The sequence below is a fragment of the Clarias gariepinus genome, chromosome 18 (assembly GCF_024256425.1).
Source record: "Clarias gariepinus isolate MV-2021 ecotype Netherlands chromosome 18, CGAR_prim_01v2, whole genome shotgun sequence".
Taxonomy (NCBI): domain Eukaryota; kingdom Metazoa; phylum Chordata; class Actinopteri; order Siluriformes; family Clariidae; genus Clarias; species Clarias gariepinus.
This window is the reverse complement of record NC_071117.1, coordinates 6129967-6151233: the sequence shown is the minus strand read 5'-3', so window position 1 is coordinate 6151233 and position 21267 is coordinate 6129967. Positions and strand designations below refer to the sequence as shown.

At 38.0% G+C, this 21267-nt stretch overlaps 1 protein-coding gene across 1 annotated transcript in view; it reads left to right on the top strand.

Moving 5' to 3' along the window:
- The window catches only part of LOC128507002 (uncharacterized), a 35060-nt gene extending 19980 nt beyond the window's left edge, over window positions 1–15080 (top strand). Inside the window, exons 9-18 of the mRNA XM_053477618.1 lie at window positions 3796–4316; window positions 4822–4964; window positions 5677–5975; window positions 12105–12345; window positions 12463–12720; window positions 12807–13052; window positions 13162–13249; window positions 14479–14521; window positions 14632–14718; window positions 14932–15080. Of these exons, the coding sequence (XP_053333593.1) occupies window positions 3796–4316; window positions 4822–4964; window positions 5677–5975; window positions 12105–12345; window positions 12463–12720; window positions 12807–13052; window positions 13162–13249; window positions 14479–14521; window positions 14632–14718; window positions 14932–14982 (1977 nt within the window). The 3' untranslated portion in view covers window positions 14983–15080. The remainder of the gene's footprint in view (window positions 1–3795; window positions 4317–4821; window positions 4965–5676; window positions 5976–12104; window positions 12346–12462; window positions 12721–12806; window positions 13053–13161; window positions 13250–14478; window positions 14522–14631; window positions 14719–14931) is intronic.
- Window positions 15081–21267: the final 6187 nt, after the last annotated feature.

The window sequence follows — 21267 nt, the reverse complement described above, 5'->3', positions numbered from 1 at the left end:
CTTCCTCCTCCTCCTCCGTCTCCTCTTCCTCCTCTGTCTCCTCCTTCTCTGTTTCCTCTGTCTCTTCCTCCTCTTCCTCCTCTGTCTCTTCCTCCTCTTCCTCCTCTGTCTCTTCCTCCTCTGTCTCTTCCTGCTCTGTTTCCTCCTCTGTCTCTTCCTCCTCCTCCTCCTCGTCCTTGTCCATGTCCACTTCCACTTCCACTTCCTCCTTCTCTCCTGCCCTGCATTGTGAAAATCACACATGCCATTTGGATTTGACATGGCTTTATATCCTGATTATTGATTAGGTGCAACACATTACTGATTTGAAACAAGTGTGTTAAATTTTAAGTGCTTGTGTGTTACCGATGACAAGAGTGTGTTGCTTGTGTTTCACTTTTGGGGCTGTGTTGAAGTGCACCACAATGCTACATGTGCCTTGTCAATGACAATGTGTTTACAGTTTTGCACAAAGACTGATTCCGATTTGCTAGTTGTGTCTAACAGCATGAGAAGTGTTTAAAGTTCTGCAAACTGTGTGATTCAATCAATAAAGTGGTTTGTACACTTGCAACTTTGGTTTTGCAAATGGATTTTAGTGTTTTAGCAATTCAGAAATACTGTAACATTTGTCTTGTATCTTAAGATTAATGTGTCTACAACTTTTGTACTAACAGAAGGCAATGATGTAAAGTTAATACAAGGTAAAACATCATAGTAGACAGAGTAAGAATTGAAATGGTTGCCCTGCATAGCATACGTTATGTGACTATGATACTTGCTGCTAAAAAGCTGTTTGATGTTTAGCTTGTTAAAGTAAACGGCTTTATCGAGATGTCATACTGTCCATATTAAAAAAAAAAAAGAATTGTACTTTAGGGTTTCATAATAATGACAAAGAATGACTCACATTCTCCAACATTACAGTTTTTTTCAGTCGCTAACAAGCGTTTGTCCAAACAGTTGTCACATTTTCAAAACTCTAAACACAATTAGCACAGCATCGGTCTTTTGTGGCCATACCATTCACACATTTATGTCGTTTTCACCCAATATGCAGTCAGTGAACACATTTCCACAATGCTTACATTTTCTTAACAGACAAGCTATACCTCCCAACAAAATTATGGACTGTTTTTGTAGTATTTACGAATGTTAACACACAACATCCAACAATAGCAAAAACAATATTCCAAACCTTCGACACAGTATAAAAAACTCTGCTTCTGCAATGATATCAGTTCAAAAACAATATCAATTTAAAAAATATATCTCAGCTGATAATAAACAAACAATTGAATAATTGACACACAGCTGATTTATGTTGGGTAAATTGGGCCAACCACAGCTTATTCTATTCTGGCTTAGACTCAGTGGGGTTTATAAGGCATATCTTTGAGAAGTGATGTTTTTGGAAACAAATAAAAGACAAACACTGTAATGTCTGGTCGAGGAAGAGTAAGAGCAAGGGGCCCAGGGAGAAGAGCAGGCTCAAGAAGAGGGCAAGGTAGGGGTGTAAGAATGCGTGGTGGTGGCATTCCAAGGGCTGCAAGAACAGTAGTCAGTGATGAAATTCGTGCCACTATCATTGACCATGTAATCAACCATGGTCTTTCACTAAGAGAGGCTGGTGAAAGAGTGCAGCCCAATTTGAGGCGGTCAACGGTTGCCTCCATTATACGCATCTTTCAACAAACCAACAGGTAAGTATTGCATTTTACATGGATTGTTTCTATTCTCACTTGACATGTCAATATGGTCATACAGTAATGCATATGTTGAATTTTTTGTTTTTCTAAAGAATGCAACGTCTTCCACCCTCTGGGGGAAGAGGAAAGCTCCTCAGTAATGATCAAGAGCTTGCCATTGTAGAAATGGTTGCTGCAAATAATGCAATAAAACTGCGTGAAATTCAAACTAGAATTGTTGCGGACCATGAGATATTTGACAATATCGATAGAATCAGCCTCACAACCATTACGCGGACATTGTCCAAACACAGAGTGCGGATGAAGCAGCTCTACACTGTTCCCTTTGAGAGGAACAGTGAGAGGGTCAAGGAGCTACGACGACAATATGTCCAGGTATAGTGTATATTCAATTTAATGTCTAGTTCTATAAGCTTTGCAGTTTGCAAGTAGGTAACCTACACAATACTAGGTTACAGTACAGTATGGTATACAGTAATAACATGACTTACATAAACTTTGTTTCAGAGAGTTATGGAATTGGAGGCCAACCAGGCCCCTCATGAATTCATATACATCCATGAGGCAGAATTCAATCTGGCCAAAAGGCGTCGACGTGGACGAAATGTAATTGGAAAAAGGGCCACAGTTGATGTGCCAGGACAGAGAGGGGCAAACATTACCATGTGTGCAGCAATTGCAAATGCAGGATTACTCCTTCACAGATGTCAGGTTGGACCCTATAATACAGAGCGCTTGCTTGCCTTTCTCAATGATCTCCACCAGCGCCTGGTTCCAGAGCAGGGTCAGGCGGGTGAAAACATGAGGACCTTTGTAATTACCTGGGAGAATGTGGCTTTCCATCACTCGCAAGCAATAACAACATTGTTTGAAGTCCACCCAAGACTGGTAAGTCTCTTCCTTCCACCCTATTCACCTTTCCTCAACCCCATAGAGGAGTTCTTTTCTGCATGGAGGTGGAAGGTTTATGACCATCAGCCACATGACCAGATGTCCCTCCTTGAAGCCATGGATGCTGGCTCCAGGGACATCACAGTTGATGATTGCCAAGGGTGGATCCGACATACCAGGCGGTTTTATCCCAGGTGCATCGACTTGGATAACATCAGATGTAATGATGAAAACATGTGGCCTAACCCTGAAGATCGCAGAGATTAGATGCAAATTTTTTGCCTTTTTTTAGCCCCCCTCCCCCCCTTTTTATCTTGGCTTTTTGCTGTTGTTTTTTTTGTTCAGAATGCTCTTGTGTGTTTCATGGATATTTTGTTCACTGTAAGCAATACTGTAAAACTTTTTCTGTTCTATCATACCGTGTTTCTACTGTACCTCCTGTAGTAAACAGTAAAGAAAAAAAAAACTTGTTTGCTTTTTACTGGAATGCTTTTGAATGTGAACATTACTGTACATGTGGACATACAGTTACCAACCAAGACATTTCTGGTGTCAAAATGGTGGATTGCATGTTTTGCATGCAAATACCTGTAAAACTGAAACATAAAAGTCTATGCAGTTTTTGTAATGTCAATAATAGCCAGTATTTTGAAACCTGGTGTACTTTGATTGACTGCATGTACCTTGTGAAGTGAAAACAAGTATTCTTTGACAGAATAATTTCATTTTGAGTCAGATTTATAGTGTTTTTGTAAAGTTAGTGTGTGCAGAGAAAGATGTGTTCTATTTTGAAATGAAGAGTTAGTATATATTTAACAAAAATGTATTTTTGAGAAGAAAATTATCCATTTGGCCAATTGTGTTTTGTAGGTGTGAGTCTGTGTTAAGAGTTTAGAAAAAGTATCTGAAGTATGGGTAAGCGCTTGTTAGCGATTGAAAAAAACTGTAATGATATATTGTATATGCAAACAGCCAAGTTCACCCGTTTGGTTGTCCCCACTTGTTGTCGGCCCATTGTGGTACACTTAGCACACAGTACCCCATGGGCAGGACATATGACACATCAGAAAACATATGCTCGCATTAGCTCACGGTTTGTTTGGCCCTCCATGTACACTGATGTATAGACGTCCCCACATGCCAAAAAACAAGTGCTGTGCCCCGACGGGATAGGGCACCTTTACTTCCTCTGCCTGTGATCTCTGTCCCGTTTCAGCGTATCGCCATGGACATTGTGGGACCTCTGGAAAAGAGCAGTGCAGGGCACCAATACATCCTGGTCGTCAGCGATTATGCGACAAGGTACCCTGAGGCTTTCCCTCTTCGCTCCACGACTACGTCCAAGATCATCAATGCTCTCGTCCAGCAGTTCTCCAGGGTGGGGATTCCAGAGGAAATCCTCACAAACCAGGGGACCAACTTCACATCACGGCTGATGAAGCTACTGCATCAACAGCTTGGCATCACCGCGATCAAGACCAGCCCATACCACCCTCAGACTGATGGACTGGTGGAACATTTTAACCAAACGCTCAAAAACATACTCCGCAAGTTCGTCTCTGACACTGGAAGGGACTGGGACAAGTGGCTACCATTCTTGTTGTTTGCCTACAGGGAGGTACCACAAGCATCTACAGACTCTTCTCCATTTCAGCTCCTGTATGGATGGCAGGTCCAAGGACCACTGGATCTCCTGCAAAAGAGCTGGGAGGCCGCTTCATCTCAGAGAATGGACAAGTCTGAGAGGGGCATTATCCAATACGTCCTAGAGATGAGGGACCGCCTGGAGCGCTACAGAGATATGGCCTAAAAGAACATCCGACAGGCACAACAAGCCCAAAAGAAATGGTACCAGCACGCCAGAACCCGAGAGCTGCAACCTGGACAAAAGGTACTGTTATTACTCCCTACCTCAGCAAACAAACTGCTGATGAAGTGGCAAGGACCCTACTCTGTTGTTCGCAAAATAGGACCAGTAACATATGAGATTCATCACCCTGACAAAGGCAAGGCAACACAGACTTACCACATCAACCTGCTGAAGGAGTGGAAAGAGCCACCCAACAAACCTGAAACTCCTCTGCTAATTTGAGAGGTAGAAGAGAATCAGGAGGACGACCAACCAGAGCCGACGGTGAGAGAACCAGTACAGCCAGCACGGGGTGATCTGCCTTATCTGGAAGAGCCTAAGCAAGCTGAGCTGCATTATCTCCTGGATCAGTACCCTCCTTTGTTTCGTCAGAGGCCTGATACAACATGAAATCCACCTTCTGGATCCAACACCTTCTCGTCAGAGGCCATACAGAGTGCCTGAAAGGCTGGTGGCACCCCTAAAGGCAGAGATTGAGATGATGCTGGAGTTGGGAGTTATTGAACCCTCCAAGAGTGAGTGGAGTAGCCCAATTGTTATCGTCCCGAAAAAAGACAACACCTTACGGGTCTGCATTGATTTTCGAAAGCTGAATGCCCAGTCAAGATTTGATGCTTACCCTATGCCACGCATCCACGATCTTCTGGAGAGAACTGGGCAAGCCAAATATATTACCACCTTGGATCTTTGCAAGGGCTATTGGCAAGTACCCCTGGAGGAGGCATCGAGACCCTACACAGCGTTCTGTACCCCGTTGAAGCTGTTTCATTTTACGGTTCTACCGTTTGGACTGCATGGGGCACCCTCAACGTTTCAACGTTTGATGGACCAAGTCCTTAGGGGCTGTGAAGAATGGTCAGCCGCCTATCTGGATGATGTCGTCATATACAGTACAACATGGGAAGACCATCTTTTGCACCTTAAAAAAACCCTGAGTAAGATCCAAAACGCTGGCCTGACCTTAAATGTGGCTAAATGTGAGTTGGCTAGATCAGAAACCAATTACCTTGGATACCACCTGGGAAATGGGGAGTTGAGACCCCAAGTAGACAAGGTAGATGCCATTCAGCGTAGTCCAAGACCGAGGACCAAGAAAGAGGTCCGGTCTTTCCTGGGGTTGGTAGGATGGTACCGAAGCTTCATTCCGGACTTCTCTACTACTGCTGTCCCACTAACCAACCAGCTTGGCAAAAGTGTGAAGAACCCCATTACTTGGACGAGAGGCAGGTGAAGAAATGCCCATTGCTTTCCTGAGCAGGAAGTTGTTACCAAGAGAGACGCGATACTCCACAGTGGAGAAGGAAGGCCTGGCGATCAAGTGGGCATTGGAGAGCCTCAGATACTACCTGCTGGGAAGGAAGTTCCTACTGGAGACAGATCACAGAGCCCTGACATGGATCCATACAATAAAGGATCACAACTCCCGTGTCACCAAATGGTATCTTTCCCTGCAGCCATACCAATTTAAAATTCAACATCAACCTGGACCCCAGAACAAGATAGCCGACTACCTGTCTCGATACCCGGTCAGTTCGCGAGAGGGGAGAGGTGATGTCACAAAGTGACTTGTCCCTGTCAGTTTACCTGGCCAGTGAGCGTGCAACTGTGGTGCCGTGAGCTACATTTCACAATCGGAGTGTGCATATGTTTATCTGTTTGTTTCCATTTTTCCTTTTTTTTGTATGGTGTTATTTTGTTACTTTGTATATAGCCTTGGTTTGGTTTGTTTTGGTTTTTTTTGTTTTGTTTTCCACTGGGACCCCTCTCAAGCACTGTAAATAAATTATCACCTTTCACTCAACACCACTGCGAGTATTGCCATCATTTTTGGGATCTTTTTTCCGCCCTTTTTTTTTCCGGGTGTTGGTGAACCTTTTTTTTGCCGGACGTTGGTCGGCAAGGTGCAGGCGTCTCACACTAACAAAAGGGGTTTGTAAATGCTGATTACACCTTCTAAGTTATGCAGAATAATTAAACATACACAGGAATAAAACATGCTGAGTAAATATATGCATATATACATTTTGCCCTACTGGCACACTTTAAAAATGGCTTAAAGTAGTGCCCATGTCATATGCCTCTTTGTTCATTGAAAGGCATGTCGAATATAAGTGGCCTGATTAAGTTTATTTCAATTTTATGGCACTGTACATTACAACTTGTCTATGTGGTTTGTGCTGATGCTGACCATGCTGTAGGTTTCACTTCCTTAGTTGCTAAGGCAATGGGTTCACCCATATAGTTTACACAGTGCTCATTTTAGAGGTGACACAATTAGCTTTGAAAATTGCTTTAACATTGATTGTAGACCTTATTCAAATGCATAAAACAGTTTTGTATTTTTTTTCTTTTTATAAAACATGTACAATACAAGCATGCAGCACATTACCAAAACATTAAACACAAAAATTTAACACAAACGAACACTCTAGTGTTACAGTGCTACTGTAGTATTTCTGCGAAATTCTGCAACACATCTTCACCATACATACTTCCTCTCATGATTTTCATTTTCTGCAGTTTGCTTTGTTAGACATGAGGGTCAAGTATGAATGGCAAGAATTTTATTTTTATTAGTACAGTATTTCAGTTACCAAAGATACCTAATTGATCTAATGTTTGCATTGTTAAACCTTTTTTTTTTTTGCCTCTTTCGAGTAAATCACTATATAGCGGTAGCATGGCCACTCTTTAAAGTCTTCCAAAAGATTCTTAATAAGGTTAAGGTTTTTTGTTTTATTTTTTTATGGTTTGATTTCACCAAATGTTTAAGTTATGTCTGATCATGATCAGGATCATTCTGAATTTTTTCCTGACCACATTTCTTTCTCGAAGATGATGGTTCATAACTATCCTTCTAGGTTGTAATAGTGTGACAGTTCCTAAAGCAATTTCTTTTTCTTTAGCTAGCAATGATTGTTTTTGTCCATACTTTCTTTATTCAACTCACTCCCATGAACCCATAACCTACAAACAGACAAATCTGGTGTTGTAGCAACAGTTTGCTTTATGTATTTTTTATGTATTTGCTGGACATTTGAATGCTTAAGATGTCTCTTATGCTGATTTAATGCTGTCTTACCTGACTCCCTGTTTGCATTTTGTACACAATAGGTTACTGTAAATGACAAGAGCACACCTAATATTTTTCTTTTTCTGTGTGTGTGTGTGTGTGTGTGTGAAAACAGTTGCCATAATTAGTTTGAAATACTAGCATGCAACACATGTCCAAAAATAGCTTTCTGCTAAGGCTTTCTTTTATAGCTTTTTTGCTAGTGTTTACACACAATCAGCAAGAGGTCTTAATCCCACATTCTTCTTCTAACATGGTTTGCTTTTTGCAGTTTTATGGTTATACATGAGAGGCAAGAAGTAGGAATAATGAATATTTTCATTCATGTCAGTAGCATTTGGCATTTTATCACTTCCTCATTTGGATTCCTCATTCTGCCCCACCTTAAATTATAAAACACTGCAACAAAAAGGGAGGGCAGCTCACAATCTCATCGGGGTGTAACTCACCTCCGTCATAGATGTAAATCTTTACATTTACACCTGCATCACATTACATTTACTGTACACCTGCATCCTCAAAAGCCTCTAGCATTGTGAATGACTTCACATGCACATTCTTCATCCTCCTGCCACATAAATAAAGGTACCAGCACCAACAGCACCACCAATGCAAACACACACACACACACACACACACACTAAAATGCACACACCCCTGTCTTCTTGATACTTCTCTTTTTTTGCTAATTTTTGAACTGCCTGCTAAAACACAAAAAAATGCTGTGCTCTTTATTCTTTTGACCTGTATTATGACTACCAAGCAACATGTCATGTTTAGGCTCATCACATTTATGATCAACATATTGATACATCTTGTGTTGTTTTTCTCCCATCAGAAATCTTTGTGTTTGTTAGACATAAGAGGCAAGAAGAAATGGTAAGATTATATAGATGATGATGATGATGATGATAATTATTATTATTATTACTATTATTATTAGTATTATTAGTAGTATTATTATTAATTGGCACCCAACCTTTAGATACATAAATGAGCATGGAACAGGAAATAATAAAGAATAATACAAAATACAGGTTTTCCAACTGCAGGGACAGTCATAAAATACTATTTTTAAATACATAAAGCTGCAGGTAAATGAGTGTAACTGGGCATGGATAAAGCCATGTAGAAAACATGGCTCAGGAATCACTTTAACAATTAAAACATGGCCCTTGAGGTTTTTGGGAACTTTTTGAGCTGGGGGATTTGTAGGAATGCCTAGTGGCTGAGGTCTGCATAGGACAGCGTCTCACTTGTGGACTGTTTTTACAATAAAAGTTTAAATGGATTGCAATTTACTTCCAATACTTAACTACATTTAATATTAGTAAATTATTTTAAGTAGATGTTTATATTTTGTTATATGAATTACTCAAATAATATTCCAAAAAGGTGACTTTTTCTGGTATCCCTTTTACACTTTATACATGACTGTAGATACAGACACACTTTCTCACAGAATCACATAATTTCCTTTTAAAAAGATATTCTTAACAACTTAATAGCTTTTATGACTTGTGACATTTTTATTTTTTATGTGATGGCTATTTGCAATGAAGTTCCTCAAAATGGTGTCTCCACTTTGTCTGATCTTTCTTCTTATGATGTCAGGTGAGTTATACATTTATATCAGCAAAGCTGCACATAACAGAGACACAAAACCGTTCAACCATCAGCGATAACATTAAAACCAATAACAATAAACCTCTGGATTTTGGATTTCCCCGGGAAAGTTCTGTCCCCTTGGGGCATGATAGGAACTCATTGGGTGCTGTGTGTTGTGGGGTGGGGCCTCTGTGGATCAGACTTGTTTGTCCGGTGAACCACATGGGTGCTCAATCGGATTGTGATCTGGGGACCTTGGAGACCAGGTCAGTGGACTTAGGCTCATTGCTTTCTAGGGTTCGTGAGAAGTAGTCTGGGTTGCACTGGGTGTTCTGTTGGCTTTCTGTTATAGCCAGCATTATTATTATTATTATTTTTAAAGACTTGTGATTTATGTAGCATTGGCTTTTGGACAGGTTGGTCCTCAGAAGCGTAAACAATCCTTGGATGACCAGGGTTTATTCTGCAGTTTACTAGCGTATAATTCATGATTAATGTTATAATGTTATTAATGTTATTAATGTGATTAATGTTATGGCTGATCATTGCAGCTTCATACAGTGGCAAGGAATAACATGTCAACCTTTTGGTATTTCATGTTTTCTGCATCAATTTGTCATAAAATGTGATCTGATCCCCATCAAAGTCAAGAGTGCATGTGCCTAAAAGAATAATAATAATAATAATAAAAAGAAATTGTGATCTGATTTGATCTTCCATGTCTTTATTGAGAATAAACATAAAATGGCATAGTGCTTTTAAAAGTGTGTGGATTTTTGAGTTAATAACCTCAAAAAAAATAAGATTAACAATATTTTTTTTCTGCGAAAGTACATTTATTCATTTGATCTTATTTTAATTTTATTTTAAAGTTTAAGCATTTATATTATTTTATTAAACTCTTATTTTGCATCAATACAAACGCACACACACACACACACACACACGCACACATAGATGCACAGGTTAAATTAGAACCCCAGGTCTGGGGTTTAAGTACCTTGTAGATCTAAAATAATATTTTTCTCCAGAAAGAATTGTTATCATATAAATGTTTATACAATCATATAATTACAATTTATACGAATGGGTGGTGATATTAAATGGAAGCAAATCAAAAATTAATTTAACTTGTATCAAGGGCTAAAACAATTGTTGTTATTGTTATGAATGCTAGTGGTGATTTCATGAATAAGGCAACATGATTTTCAAAAATAAAACCCTATATCAGATTTATAAAGTTCTGAAATTAGAGGACAAAAAGGAATAATAAGTGATAGTGTATAATATTTAATCCCATATATGCAGAACACCCCATATCCAAATTTAGAATTTATTTCTCTTTAACCCGCAGTTTCAGAAGGTAATGACCTCTAATAACCTCTTTCATGTGTCATGTTTCAGGAGCTCTTGGGAATAAATGGAGTGTGACATACAGTCAGAACAATCTCTGTGCTTTAAAAGGATCTACAGTGTTCATGAACGGCTCGTACACACACCCAACAGGTCTTACAGTGACAGAGACATTTTGGATAATAAACCCATTTTGGGTTTCAGAGATTACTGATCTGCGAGCTGAACCAGGTTACTCAGACAGAGTGGAATATTTAAGTAATGAACAGAAACACTTTTCCCTCAGACTGAGAGATGTGAAGAAAACAGATGAAGAAAGGTACAGCTTCAGAATCATAACAAACAGAAGCAACCAAAGATGGGTTGGTTATCCTGGAGTTAAAATCACTGTTACAGGTAAATGCATCTTATTTTCTACATACAGTATCTCTCTCTCTCTCTCTCTCTCTCTCTCTCTCATACATACAGGAACTGTAGCTGGGACCCAGGGTAATGCTAATTCTAATGCGAACCAACACAAGATACAAACAGTTTTGTACAAGATACAAAACACAAATAACAAAAAAATATGTGAGGACCCTGATGATCTAATTTTAATTCTGATTTCTAATGCTAAATGTTTTCATCAGCATTTTGGAAAAAAAAAATCAGACACAATTTAACATTACAATGGAACCTTGAATTACGAGCATAAATTATTCTGGAAGCAGGCTTGTGTTTCAAATCATTTGTAAAGTAAATTTAATTTTCCCATAAGAAATAATGGAAACCTAAATTTATTCGTTCCACAGCCAAAAGAAAATACATAAACATAATTAACACAAAACATTAACTAAAAATAAAACAAATTAACCTGCACTTTACCTTTAAAAAAAGTAAAAATTAAAGCCAGACAGATAAGTGTTTCCATTTGTCCGTGCAGGCTCTGTGTGTGTGTGTGTATTTGTGTGTGTGTGAATCTAAAGTAAGCTCTCCTTTCCCCCTTCTTGTCTTACACAGTTACCCTTCCATAACTTTTTTCACACACGCGCACACACAACGGAAACACTTTTATTGGAAAAGATAAACATGAAATTTCTCTAATGAAACTCGATTAAGCTACACACTTATAAAATCACTGCTGTAAAGTAAAAATAAAACTAATTAACACTAATGCACTTTAACTTTGAAAAGAATCACGACAGAGCAGTGTTTCTGTGTAGAGCAGAGAGAAAGTGTGTGTGTCTGTGAAGGCAAAAGTCGGAGAGGCTGTTTGTGTGTGTGTGTGTGTGGGGGGGAGGCTGACCCTTGAGCAGAGAAAGAAACTGGATTTTTAATCTCTCTAATGTGACTTATTTTTGCTTTAGATGCGCGCAAAATAAAATAGGTTTTATGCACACACACACACATGGTCACAGTGTTATAGTAAACAGCAGGGGAGATGTGATACATGATACATGCATGCATGCACACACACACACACACACACAGTTTTATCAACTTTTCAAATTTATTGAAGATTAAGTAAACTTCTAAACAAAATTATATTTCTTTATACGTAGACAATTATGATAGACTGATTATGGGGGTAACAAGCTGGTAAAGCAGATGCAATGTGTCTCTCTGTGTTTAAGATCTTCAGGTGATCGCTCCTGCAGAAGTGACAGAGGGACAATCAGCTGTTCTGACCTGTAAAACCACCTGCAGTCTGACTGATCCAACATTCATCTGGTACAAAAACAGCCGTGGTTTAACCACAAACACCATCAAGAGCAATAAAGTCCACCTGCAGTCGGTCAGCAGTGAGGATGCAGGCAGTTATAGCTGTGCTGTAAGAGGATATGAACATCTCCCCTCTCCTGCTCACACACTCAGAGTCAGATGTGAGATTTATTTACCTTCTTTTATATTGTATAAACCAATAGATCATATAGCATTTCAGATCTACTGTGAGTAAATAAACCAAGAAAAAAACATGTTGTGGCTTTCCTGACTCCTAGATTCTCCAAAAAATGTCTCAGTGTCCATCAGTCCCTCTGGTGAGATAGTGGAGGGCAGTTCAGTGACTCTGACCTGCAGCAGTGATGCTAAACCACCTGTGGAGAACTATGAATGGTTTAAGGAAATTACATTAGTGGGAAAAGGAAAGACCTTCACCATCTCCAAGATCAGCTCTGAGGACAGTGGAGAGTACAAGTGCAAGTGCAGTAATAAAGTCGGACATCAGGACTCCAGCAGTGTGACTCTGAATGTTCTGTGTAAGTTAAGGCTGAAGATCTAATAGCCTATAACAGTAAAAAATATCCCACATTTATTCACAGTCTAATTTTCCTGCCAGCTTTCAATATTCCAAAGAAGGTCTCAGTGTCCATCAGCATTTCTTTTAACATACTGGTGGGCAGTTCAGTGACTCTGACCTGCAGCAGTGATGCTAACCCACCTGTGGAGAACTACACCTGGTTTAAGGTGAATGAATCCTCAGCTGTAGGATCTGGACAGAGTTACAGAGCTCTACAGAGTGGACAGTACTACTGCGAGGCTCAAAATAAAAACGGCTCTGAGAGATCAGCTGCAGTGTCTGTCAGAAATGGTGAGAGCGATAATTATTTTTTCCTGATTGATCACTGCTGCATTATACTGTACATCAGGCACTATGATGGAAAATAATATGTGTGTGTGTGTGTGTGTGTGTGTGTTAGGTGTAAGTGGTTCTGTGATATTGTATGTAGCTGTTGGATTTGGATGTTTGGGTCTTGGAGCTTTTCTCTTTGCACTATTCTCTATGAGGTAAGAATATTTGAGCAAATTGACTGCAAAATTAGATAATTCAATTTTTTGCACTTTGGACATTTCTTGTGCCAAATTAAACAAATATTGCAAATTGATTCAGGACAGGTCCTAATCATAGTACAAGTATGCATCATTTAATCAGACAAACTGGAGTCTTTTCATAATTTGTTTAATTTTATTAGTCCTTTATTAATACGGCTAAAAAGCAATGCCAGTGAAAGCAGGAGAAAGCAGCAAAAAGGATGTATAATGATTGAAAAGTGAAACATAAGGTTACTGCACAAAAAACTAATTTCGGGGTGTTTAAACATCCCACAACACTAAAATCCCAGAACATTAAAATCACATGATACAGTATCTTATTTCACAGAACAGAAAACAGACAGGAATTAATGCATACCTGCTATTTTTTTCTGGTGGGCAGTCTACTATGGCAGTGAAAGAGTATATACATCCCTTTTTAGGCTTATTATTATTATAATTTTTTAATACAATAAGCATTTATTGCACTCATATCAGCTTCTATTCTGCAAAGCCAGTAGTTGTGTTACACTGATCGGCGTGGGTGCTTGTGTGGCATATTCGCATTCCAGATTGTTTTTTATTAATATTTTTTTAAGGCAAAAACCAAACGAAAGCTCTTTTATTAGAGCACCTGGAAAAACTTACAGAAAACACCACCAACTCAGCATAACTATAATAACAAAAGCAAGATGCCAAACAGAACTTAAGACAGGCTATTTATAATAATTTCCTTAATTACTTCCCTTGGTTCAGGTGAGCGCTTTGTTCACCTGACCGAGGTGCAGTCTGGGACATGAAGTTCCCAATTAAACATATCACAAAAAACATAATTAAAACAAAAACAAGTCTGGGCGTTTTGTCACCCTCTAGGGGTTAACCCTTACACAGAAAGAAGCAACATGATACAGGCTCATCATGACATGTCAACAGTTGCTCCAAATTGTGCACACTATGTATTATATGTATTTGCTTAAATCGTGGAAGCTTCTAAAATTATGCTTACATAGAGGTATACAGATGAAATGAAAACAAAACGTTGTTGTCAATGTTTGTTTGATGACCTTGCATGTCAGAGAGTAATACTTTGCTAAAATTTGTAAAAGTTTGCATTTATCAAGCTTTGATGTTCATTTGCGCTGATAAATTAATCACTAATTACTCTAAAGCTTTTGATGGATAAATATTTGTCTTTGCGGGAGCAGATGCAGGAGACAGAAGAAAAAGGCGGACAGTGGAGACTTCCAGGTGAGTTATTACAGAAATGTCCATCAGGTGTGTGCGTTGTTTATAATAAACTCTTACAGTAAAGATCTTCAGCAGAACCTGCTCATGTTCTCCACCCCTCCTCTCTGCAGAACGCTGGGCCGAGTGCTAAAGACGACACGTACGCAGCTCTCGACCTCACAGCCCAGTCATCTAATGATGTGTATCACACACTTCAAGTAAGTGTGTACTGAAAAATACAGTTATTTGTAAAGTGTTAGATGATTATTTGGTATTATTTTAGTATATATCTAAATTTTATTAAACTGAGATTTATGCAATGTGAGTTGTTTTGTCAGTTTTTAATTTTACTTTTGAGTAAAACCTTGATTGGTCAAATACAACAAGGCATGATCTTTCTCTCTCTCTCTCTCTCTCTCTTTTAACCACAGATTTCTCATCCCAGTCCTCCTGCTGATACACCCACATCCTCTGACTGCTAGAATATGGCAGTAGGTTTTAGCTCTTAAAACCAAATTCACCATTAATTATGATTTGTAACTCTACCGCACACAGCTGTAACTTTAACAGTAATTTTATATTCATTTCCTTCTCAGTACTGTTAATAAAACAATTCAGAATGTGTTATTAACATAATTATGCCTGATGTTAATAAATGGTAAGATATTCATCTTTAAGAAAGAATTTTGTTTTTTTTTTCTGCTTCTTCAACAGATTTTAAGGATGCAGATGCTTATATAGTCCATATCTAAATCCTCCACTATAGCTCATTAGAACCCAAAACCCTTTAAAGACATATGAGGAATCTAAGAGACTAAATGGACTTTTATTGAACATTTTTGTAAATGCCACTCCTAGTGTCAAAGATAGGTGTGAGAATGTTACAGCCATGTTACATTGGGCATTTATGGTAAATTTATTTCTCATTTCTCAATGTGTTACTGTGTATTGCGTTACTGTAATCTAATTACTTTTCCTGTAGCAATTAGTAATTTGTAATAGATTGTTTTTTGAGTAACTTCCTCAACTACAAACTACAAACTATCTTTAACATTTGTTTTACAATGCAAAATGTGCAAAATAAAAATTATTAAGACTGCCTCATATTGGAGGTTTTCCTCAACAACCTATTGTAGCAGAAGAAAGCTGAGCAACCAACATTTGTAGTAAAAATGAGAAAACATGTACTTGAAAAAAAAAAAAAAAAACTGTTAACAACATTTTTGTACAGTAATATTAACACTACGTTGGAACCCTTATCATATGTTCTTAACTTTGCATTATGCCCACAACCCAAATATTGGGTATAAGTCCCCCTTTTCCCGCCAAAACAGCAATAACCCACTGAGACCTGAAGGTGTGCTGAGGTTAATTAGCTAAATTATTTAGGCAGTTCATTACAATTTCTTTTATTGTGACAAAAACATCATATAACATATTCTATAACAATTTTAATGTTAAAAGCCCTATGTGGCATATATGTCAAAGCAATATTTCTTTCACTTCTTTAGAAGAATAGGTTAAATGTAAAATATAAAATGTTATTAAAGCATTAAACATAGTTAAACAGCTTGGAACATCAGTGACATGTGATACCCAGGCACATCATCATTTTGTAAATTATGACATGGGTACACAAATTCAAAGATCACATGACTGCACCAGGATGTTTATTAGATTCTTATTGGACTGCCTCCGCTTAGGGAGTTAATGTGATCCAGGACATTTAAAGTGACACCACATGCTTTTATTTTTATATTATATTGAATATTATTGTTTCTTATAACTTCAATTCAATTAAATTCAATTTTATTTGTATAGTGCTTTTAACAATTTACATTGTCGCAAAGCAGCTTTACACAATCAAAAAAATTAAGTTTGTATGAAATGTGAATGTGTATGAATCAAAACGATAAGATTGTCCCTGATGAGCAAGCTGAAGATGATGGCCACAGTGGCAAGAAAAAACTCTCTGAGATTGTAATAGGAAAAAGCCTTGAAAGGAGCTGCTATGCAGCTAGCAGACGGTTGGTTTAGCCTGTTTGTCTGCTCCCTGGCCTGGGCTCTGGATTGTCACTGATTAACTAGGCCTCTTCTGAGACTATGAGCTATACTACAGGAAATGAGAGCAGCACCTTCCCAAGTGGGATGGACATCATCCCGCCCTAACAAGCCAGCTTTGCCCTCAAAGGTCTTCCAATTGTCTATGAAGCTCGTGTAACCCACCCTCTGTGAGCACACCTATCTGTCTAGGTTCGGAAGGAGCTGAAATGTTTAGTGCAACAGAACACACCACGCAATTAGTGAATTGAACAGTTAGAGTCTTACTTCGTTTATCACACACAACACAATTGCTGTACAAATATGAAACAAAAAATGGGCCCTTTTAAACAAAATAAAAAGTTCAGTGATCACTCTCTACACAAGTTTTGTTTCTCCCGGTGAAATGTTCACCAGTTCCTTTCCTATAATTGTGCCTGTAGATGTGTGGGTGCCACTCCAAGTGATTGGCACCCTCCTACCCCAATGATTCCTCACTCAGTGGCTGAGTTCCATAAAGATCAGCTGGTGGCTCGCCATCTCTAATTCTGTAGACCCTTACGGCGGGTGTCAATGTTGTTTTTATTTTCTTAAGACCTGACTTGCATTTACAACAGGATCATAATATGTTTCTGTTCTTTATAAATTCTATTGATTCATAATTAAAGTCTTCTCATTGTTGTGCAACATAGTATAAAGCACAGTATCACAAAGTACAAACTTAATATGCAAGTATTCACTCCATTAATATATTACCCTTAAATCAATTGTTAGAAATTTACCATCTACATCAGTCAATGCTCACACCTAAGGCAGGTACAATATATTATTTATAGTCTAACCCTATATTTCCAGCTGGGTTACACTCACATTGTTTTCGGAGCATCACCTGGACATCCAGCGGTTCAGCGACCATAACCTGCTGTGAGCTATGTCGCCACGTTGCATTTGGATGCAACCGGAGCGTACTACTTCATTGGACATCGCCTTCGCTAATTTAAACACCTCTGTAAAGTTATACTTGCTAACCTCTGACTGACGAAGGCGTATATCATTACCTCCAGCATGTACCACTATCTTGGAGAACCTGTGCTGTCCTAGAGCCCTAAGACCTGCTATGTCCGGTGCTCTGGCTCCTGGGATACACCCAGCCACTGCTGCTGGCGCCCGTAAAAGCCTGGCTAATTTCACATGTCTCAGTATAGAGTCTCCTATAACCAGAGCTCTTTCAGGTTTCTTAGCGGGTGCATCACTGAGGAGAGCGAACCTGCTGGACACGTACATGTGTTTGATAACGTACCTGAGTCGGGGTTTTAATTATTTGGTGATGGATTCCGCTTGTTGTTCTCAGATGATACGCGCGTTCACCAAAAAAGCACAAAAAATGAAAAAGGCAAAAATCCAGTATTATTAAAGCGTAAAACTAGTTAATGTTGTTATTTTGTATAAACAAGGAAAGGCAGTGTAATTTAAACGCTGATACATACACACGAGGAACTTTCGCAGGAACAATACGAAAAACAGGAAGCTACCAACTTAAAACTTAAAACCAACTTTAACTTAAATCTTTTTTTGTAACAGAAACTTATTCTATCTGCTCTTTTCTTTTATTAAATAAGACAATTCCCTTGTGTCACTGACGCTGCGCTGTTGAAGCAATTGGAAAATTTGTATTTTGCCTTTTTCCCACCACTGTTGCAAATAAATAAAACTCTATTTTTACTTTTAACTGACTCAGTAAAGATACAGTTACTTACTTTAAGCTTCTTATAGCAGTGTGCGATAGTGACGCCTGGTGGTCAAAAGTAATAGAATGCATCTGCTATTAAAATGAATCCAGTTGTGGGCTGAGTTTTGATGAAGAAAAAAAAGTATTTTTTTTAGTACTTAAAAATGTAAAAGTGTATCCTGCTACATGAATGAATGGCATTAAGTGTAACAATTAATATTTACATACTTAATGTAATTAACTTGTTAGCATTTGCTGCGTGTTTAAGTGCAGTTTTATAAGGAAATGAGCTGGTACAATTTTTCTGAGTTTTTTTTTTTATTTTGCCACAGTTCATTTAGTGACTGCCTGTGTATTATGTGATTTTTTTAAATGCCTTTTAATAGCACATTTCTCTATTACTCTAAATGTATTTGTTATTGCAATTTTCTTTTGCAATTTATAATTTTTTTTTACTCAGTAATATCATAAAGTAAACATTACTAAAAAACATCCTTCTTTTCAGCAAAAAAAGTTAATATTTAGGATTTCCAAGTTAAAAGATATGTTACATATTACCTTGAACCTAATATTGTTCTATTAAGAAATAAAGAAAGTTGTTATACCTTTTTTTTAATTAATTTGATATATACCTTAAATGATAGAATGACTCAAAACTCATTTAAAACAGGACTAAAAATGTAAGATTACAGTAATGTTTTTTTTTTTTTTTTTTTTTTTTTAAAGTAGCTGCCCCATGTGGTAGAACAGCACTACATGTAAATGACAATATTGACACCTCCTGTTCCAGTTTCACATCAGAGTTATGGCCCAATTTTTAAATGTCAATGCTGGACAGTAATAAATAATAAATTATATAAGTACTGTAAAAAGTGATTGAATATACTGGATATTTTTCTACAAAAATAAGAAAAAATAAATAAATAGAAATTGGTTGGCGAGATGAAACATGAACTTGGGGGATTGTCCTATGTCAGTCAATGCTTTGCAGCAAATAAGGCAAATTGATAGCAAATAAGCTATTGGAATTCCAGAAGGCATATATTTTAAACATAAACAATTAAGATCATCAGACATTTTTTTATATTACACAAAGATAACCAGAATAAATACAAAATGCAAATTTTAAAGTGATCATTTCATTTATTGAAGGAAAACACTGGTCAAATCTACCTAGTTGTATGTGAAAAATTAATTCTTCCCCTTGCTAAATTATGAATGGACTGTAATTAACTACATCTGAGTAAGATTTCTCTCCCAGGTTGGATTACTGCTAGACATGTTGCATCAAGAAATCACTTAAACAGAACCTGTCTGACAAAGTGAAGCATGCTAAAAGATTTTAAAAAGCAACATACAATGCCACAATCTAAAGAAATTCATAAATAGATGAGCAACAAGGTAATTGACATGTATCAGTATGGGAAGTGTTACAAAGCCATTTCTAAGACTTCAACAAACAACAATCAGAGGAATTGTCTACAAATGAAGAAAACTTAGAACAGTGGTGATCCCTCTCAGGAATGACCATTACTTCAAAACCACAATGATGAGTCATCCAGGAATTCATAAAATCATCCATAACATAATTTAATGAACAGCAGGCCTCACTTACCTCAGTTAAGGACAGCGTTTATAATTCAAAAATAAAAAAAAAAACATGGAGGAGTTCCAAGGTAAAATATACTGCTAACCAAAAAGAGCTCAAACGCTCATCTTTTGCCAAATACACATCCTGATTATCCCAAAGACTTTTAAGCAAATATTATGTTGATTAATGAGACAAAAGTTTAACTTTTTCCAAAGTGTGTTTCCTGTTGAATATATCTTAAAATTAACACAGCATTTCATGAACTGACCATCATACCAACAGTGGTGCAAACATGGTGGGAGTAGTGGGATGAATAGGACTCAAGCTTTAGTGCACTGACGTGCGCAAGGTGTGTAACATCCACCAGCTTCGTGACGTGATCAAGAAGGAGTGGAAAATGATTCCCGTGACAACCTGTGAAGCTCTAGTGAACTCCATGCCCAAGAGAGTTAAGGCAGTGCTGGAAAATAATGGTGGCCACACAAAATATTGACACTAGGCACAGTTTGAACATTTCCATTTAGGGGTTTACTCACTTTTGTTGCCAGCAGTTCAGACATTAATGGCTGTGTGTTGAGTTATTTTGAGGAGACATCAACTTTACACCATTATACAAGCTATACACTGATTACTTTACATTATATCAGAGTTTCATATCTTTAGCATTGTCCCTTAAAAAGATAAAATAAAATATTTACAAAAATGTGAGGGGTGTACTCACTTTTGTGAGATACTGTGTATATATAAAATTAATAATTAAAGAAATTAATGGAGCAGCCTAGTCAAAGTCTGGACTGTGGCATGACTTTAAACAGCCGTTCATCTTTGAAACCCTTCCCTGTGGCTGAATTAAAACAATTTTGCAAAGTAGAGTGAGAAAAAATTCCTCCTCAGCGATGTGAAAGTCTCAATGGTCTTGACCTCGACTGATGCAAACAGCTGTTCCCTGAGGAATTGTGACTGAGGATTTTGCACTTAATCAATAGTTCTGGACTGGAATTCCTGCAGTCTTTCAAAGCCTCCAATATTAGGGACAATTTGATCATTTTGATTCATACACATTCCATTTTTTCCAGTGCCTCTTACCGTAGACACGCTCTACTCTTGACCGGGAAGATTTCATTTAGCACCCTGGCCAGTTCCACTCTGTGGCTGGCAGCAGATTTCCATCTACCATCCTGCTGTCATCGGGGGCCTATAAAAGACATCAACCTGGTGATTAGTCTGCCTTGGATTCCTTGCTCATATGGATATTTCCTTATATCTTAGTCGGATTGCTCTAGGAATTCCCCTAAAGAGAAAAGCACTCACGAGAAGTCCTACCTTTTCAGCTTTCCTGCCTTTAGCCTTCAATGACTGTATTTTTGAGACCGACTGATGCTCGCCTCAATAGAGACTGAAACAACT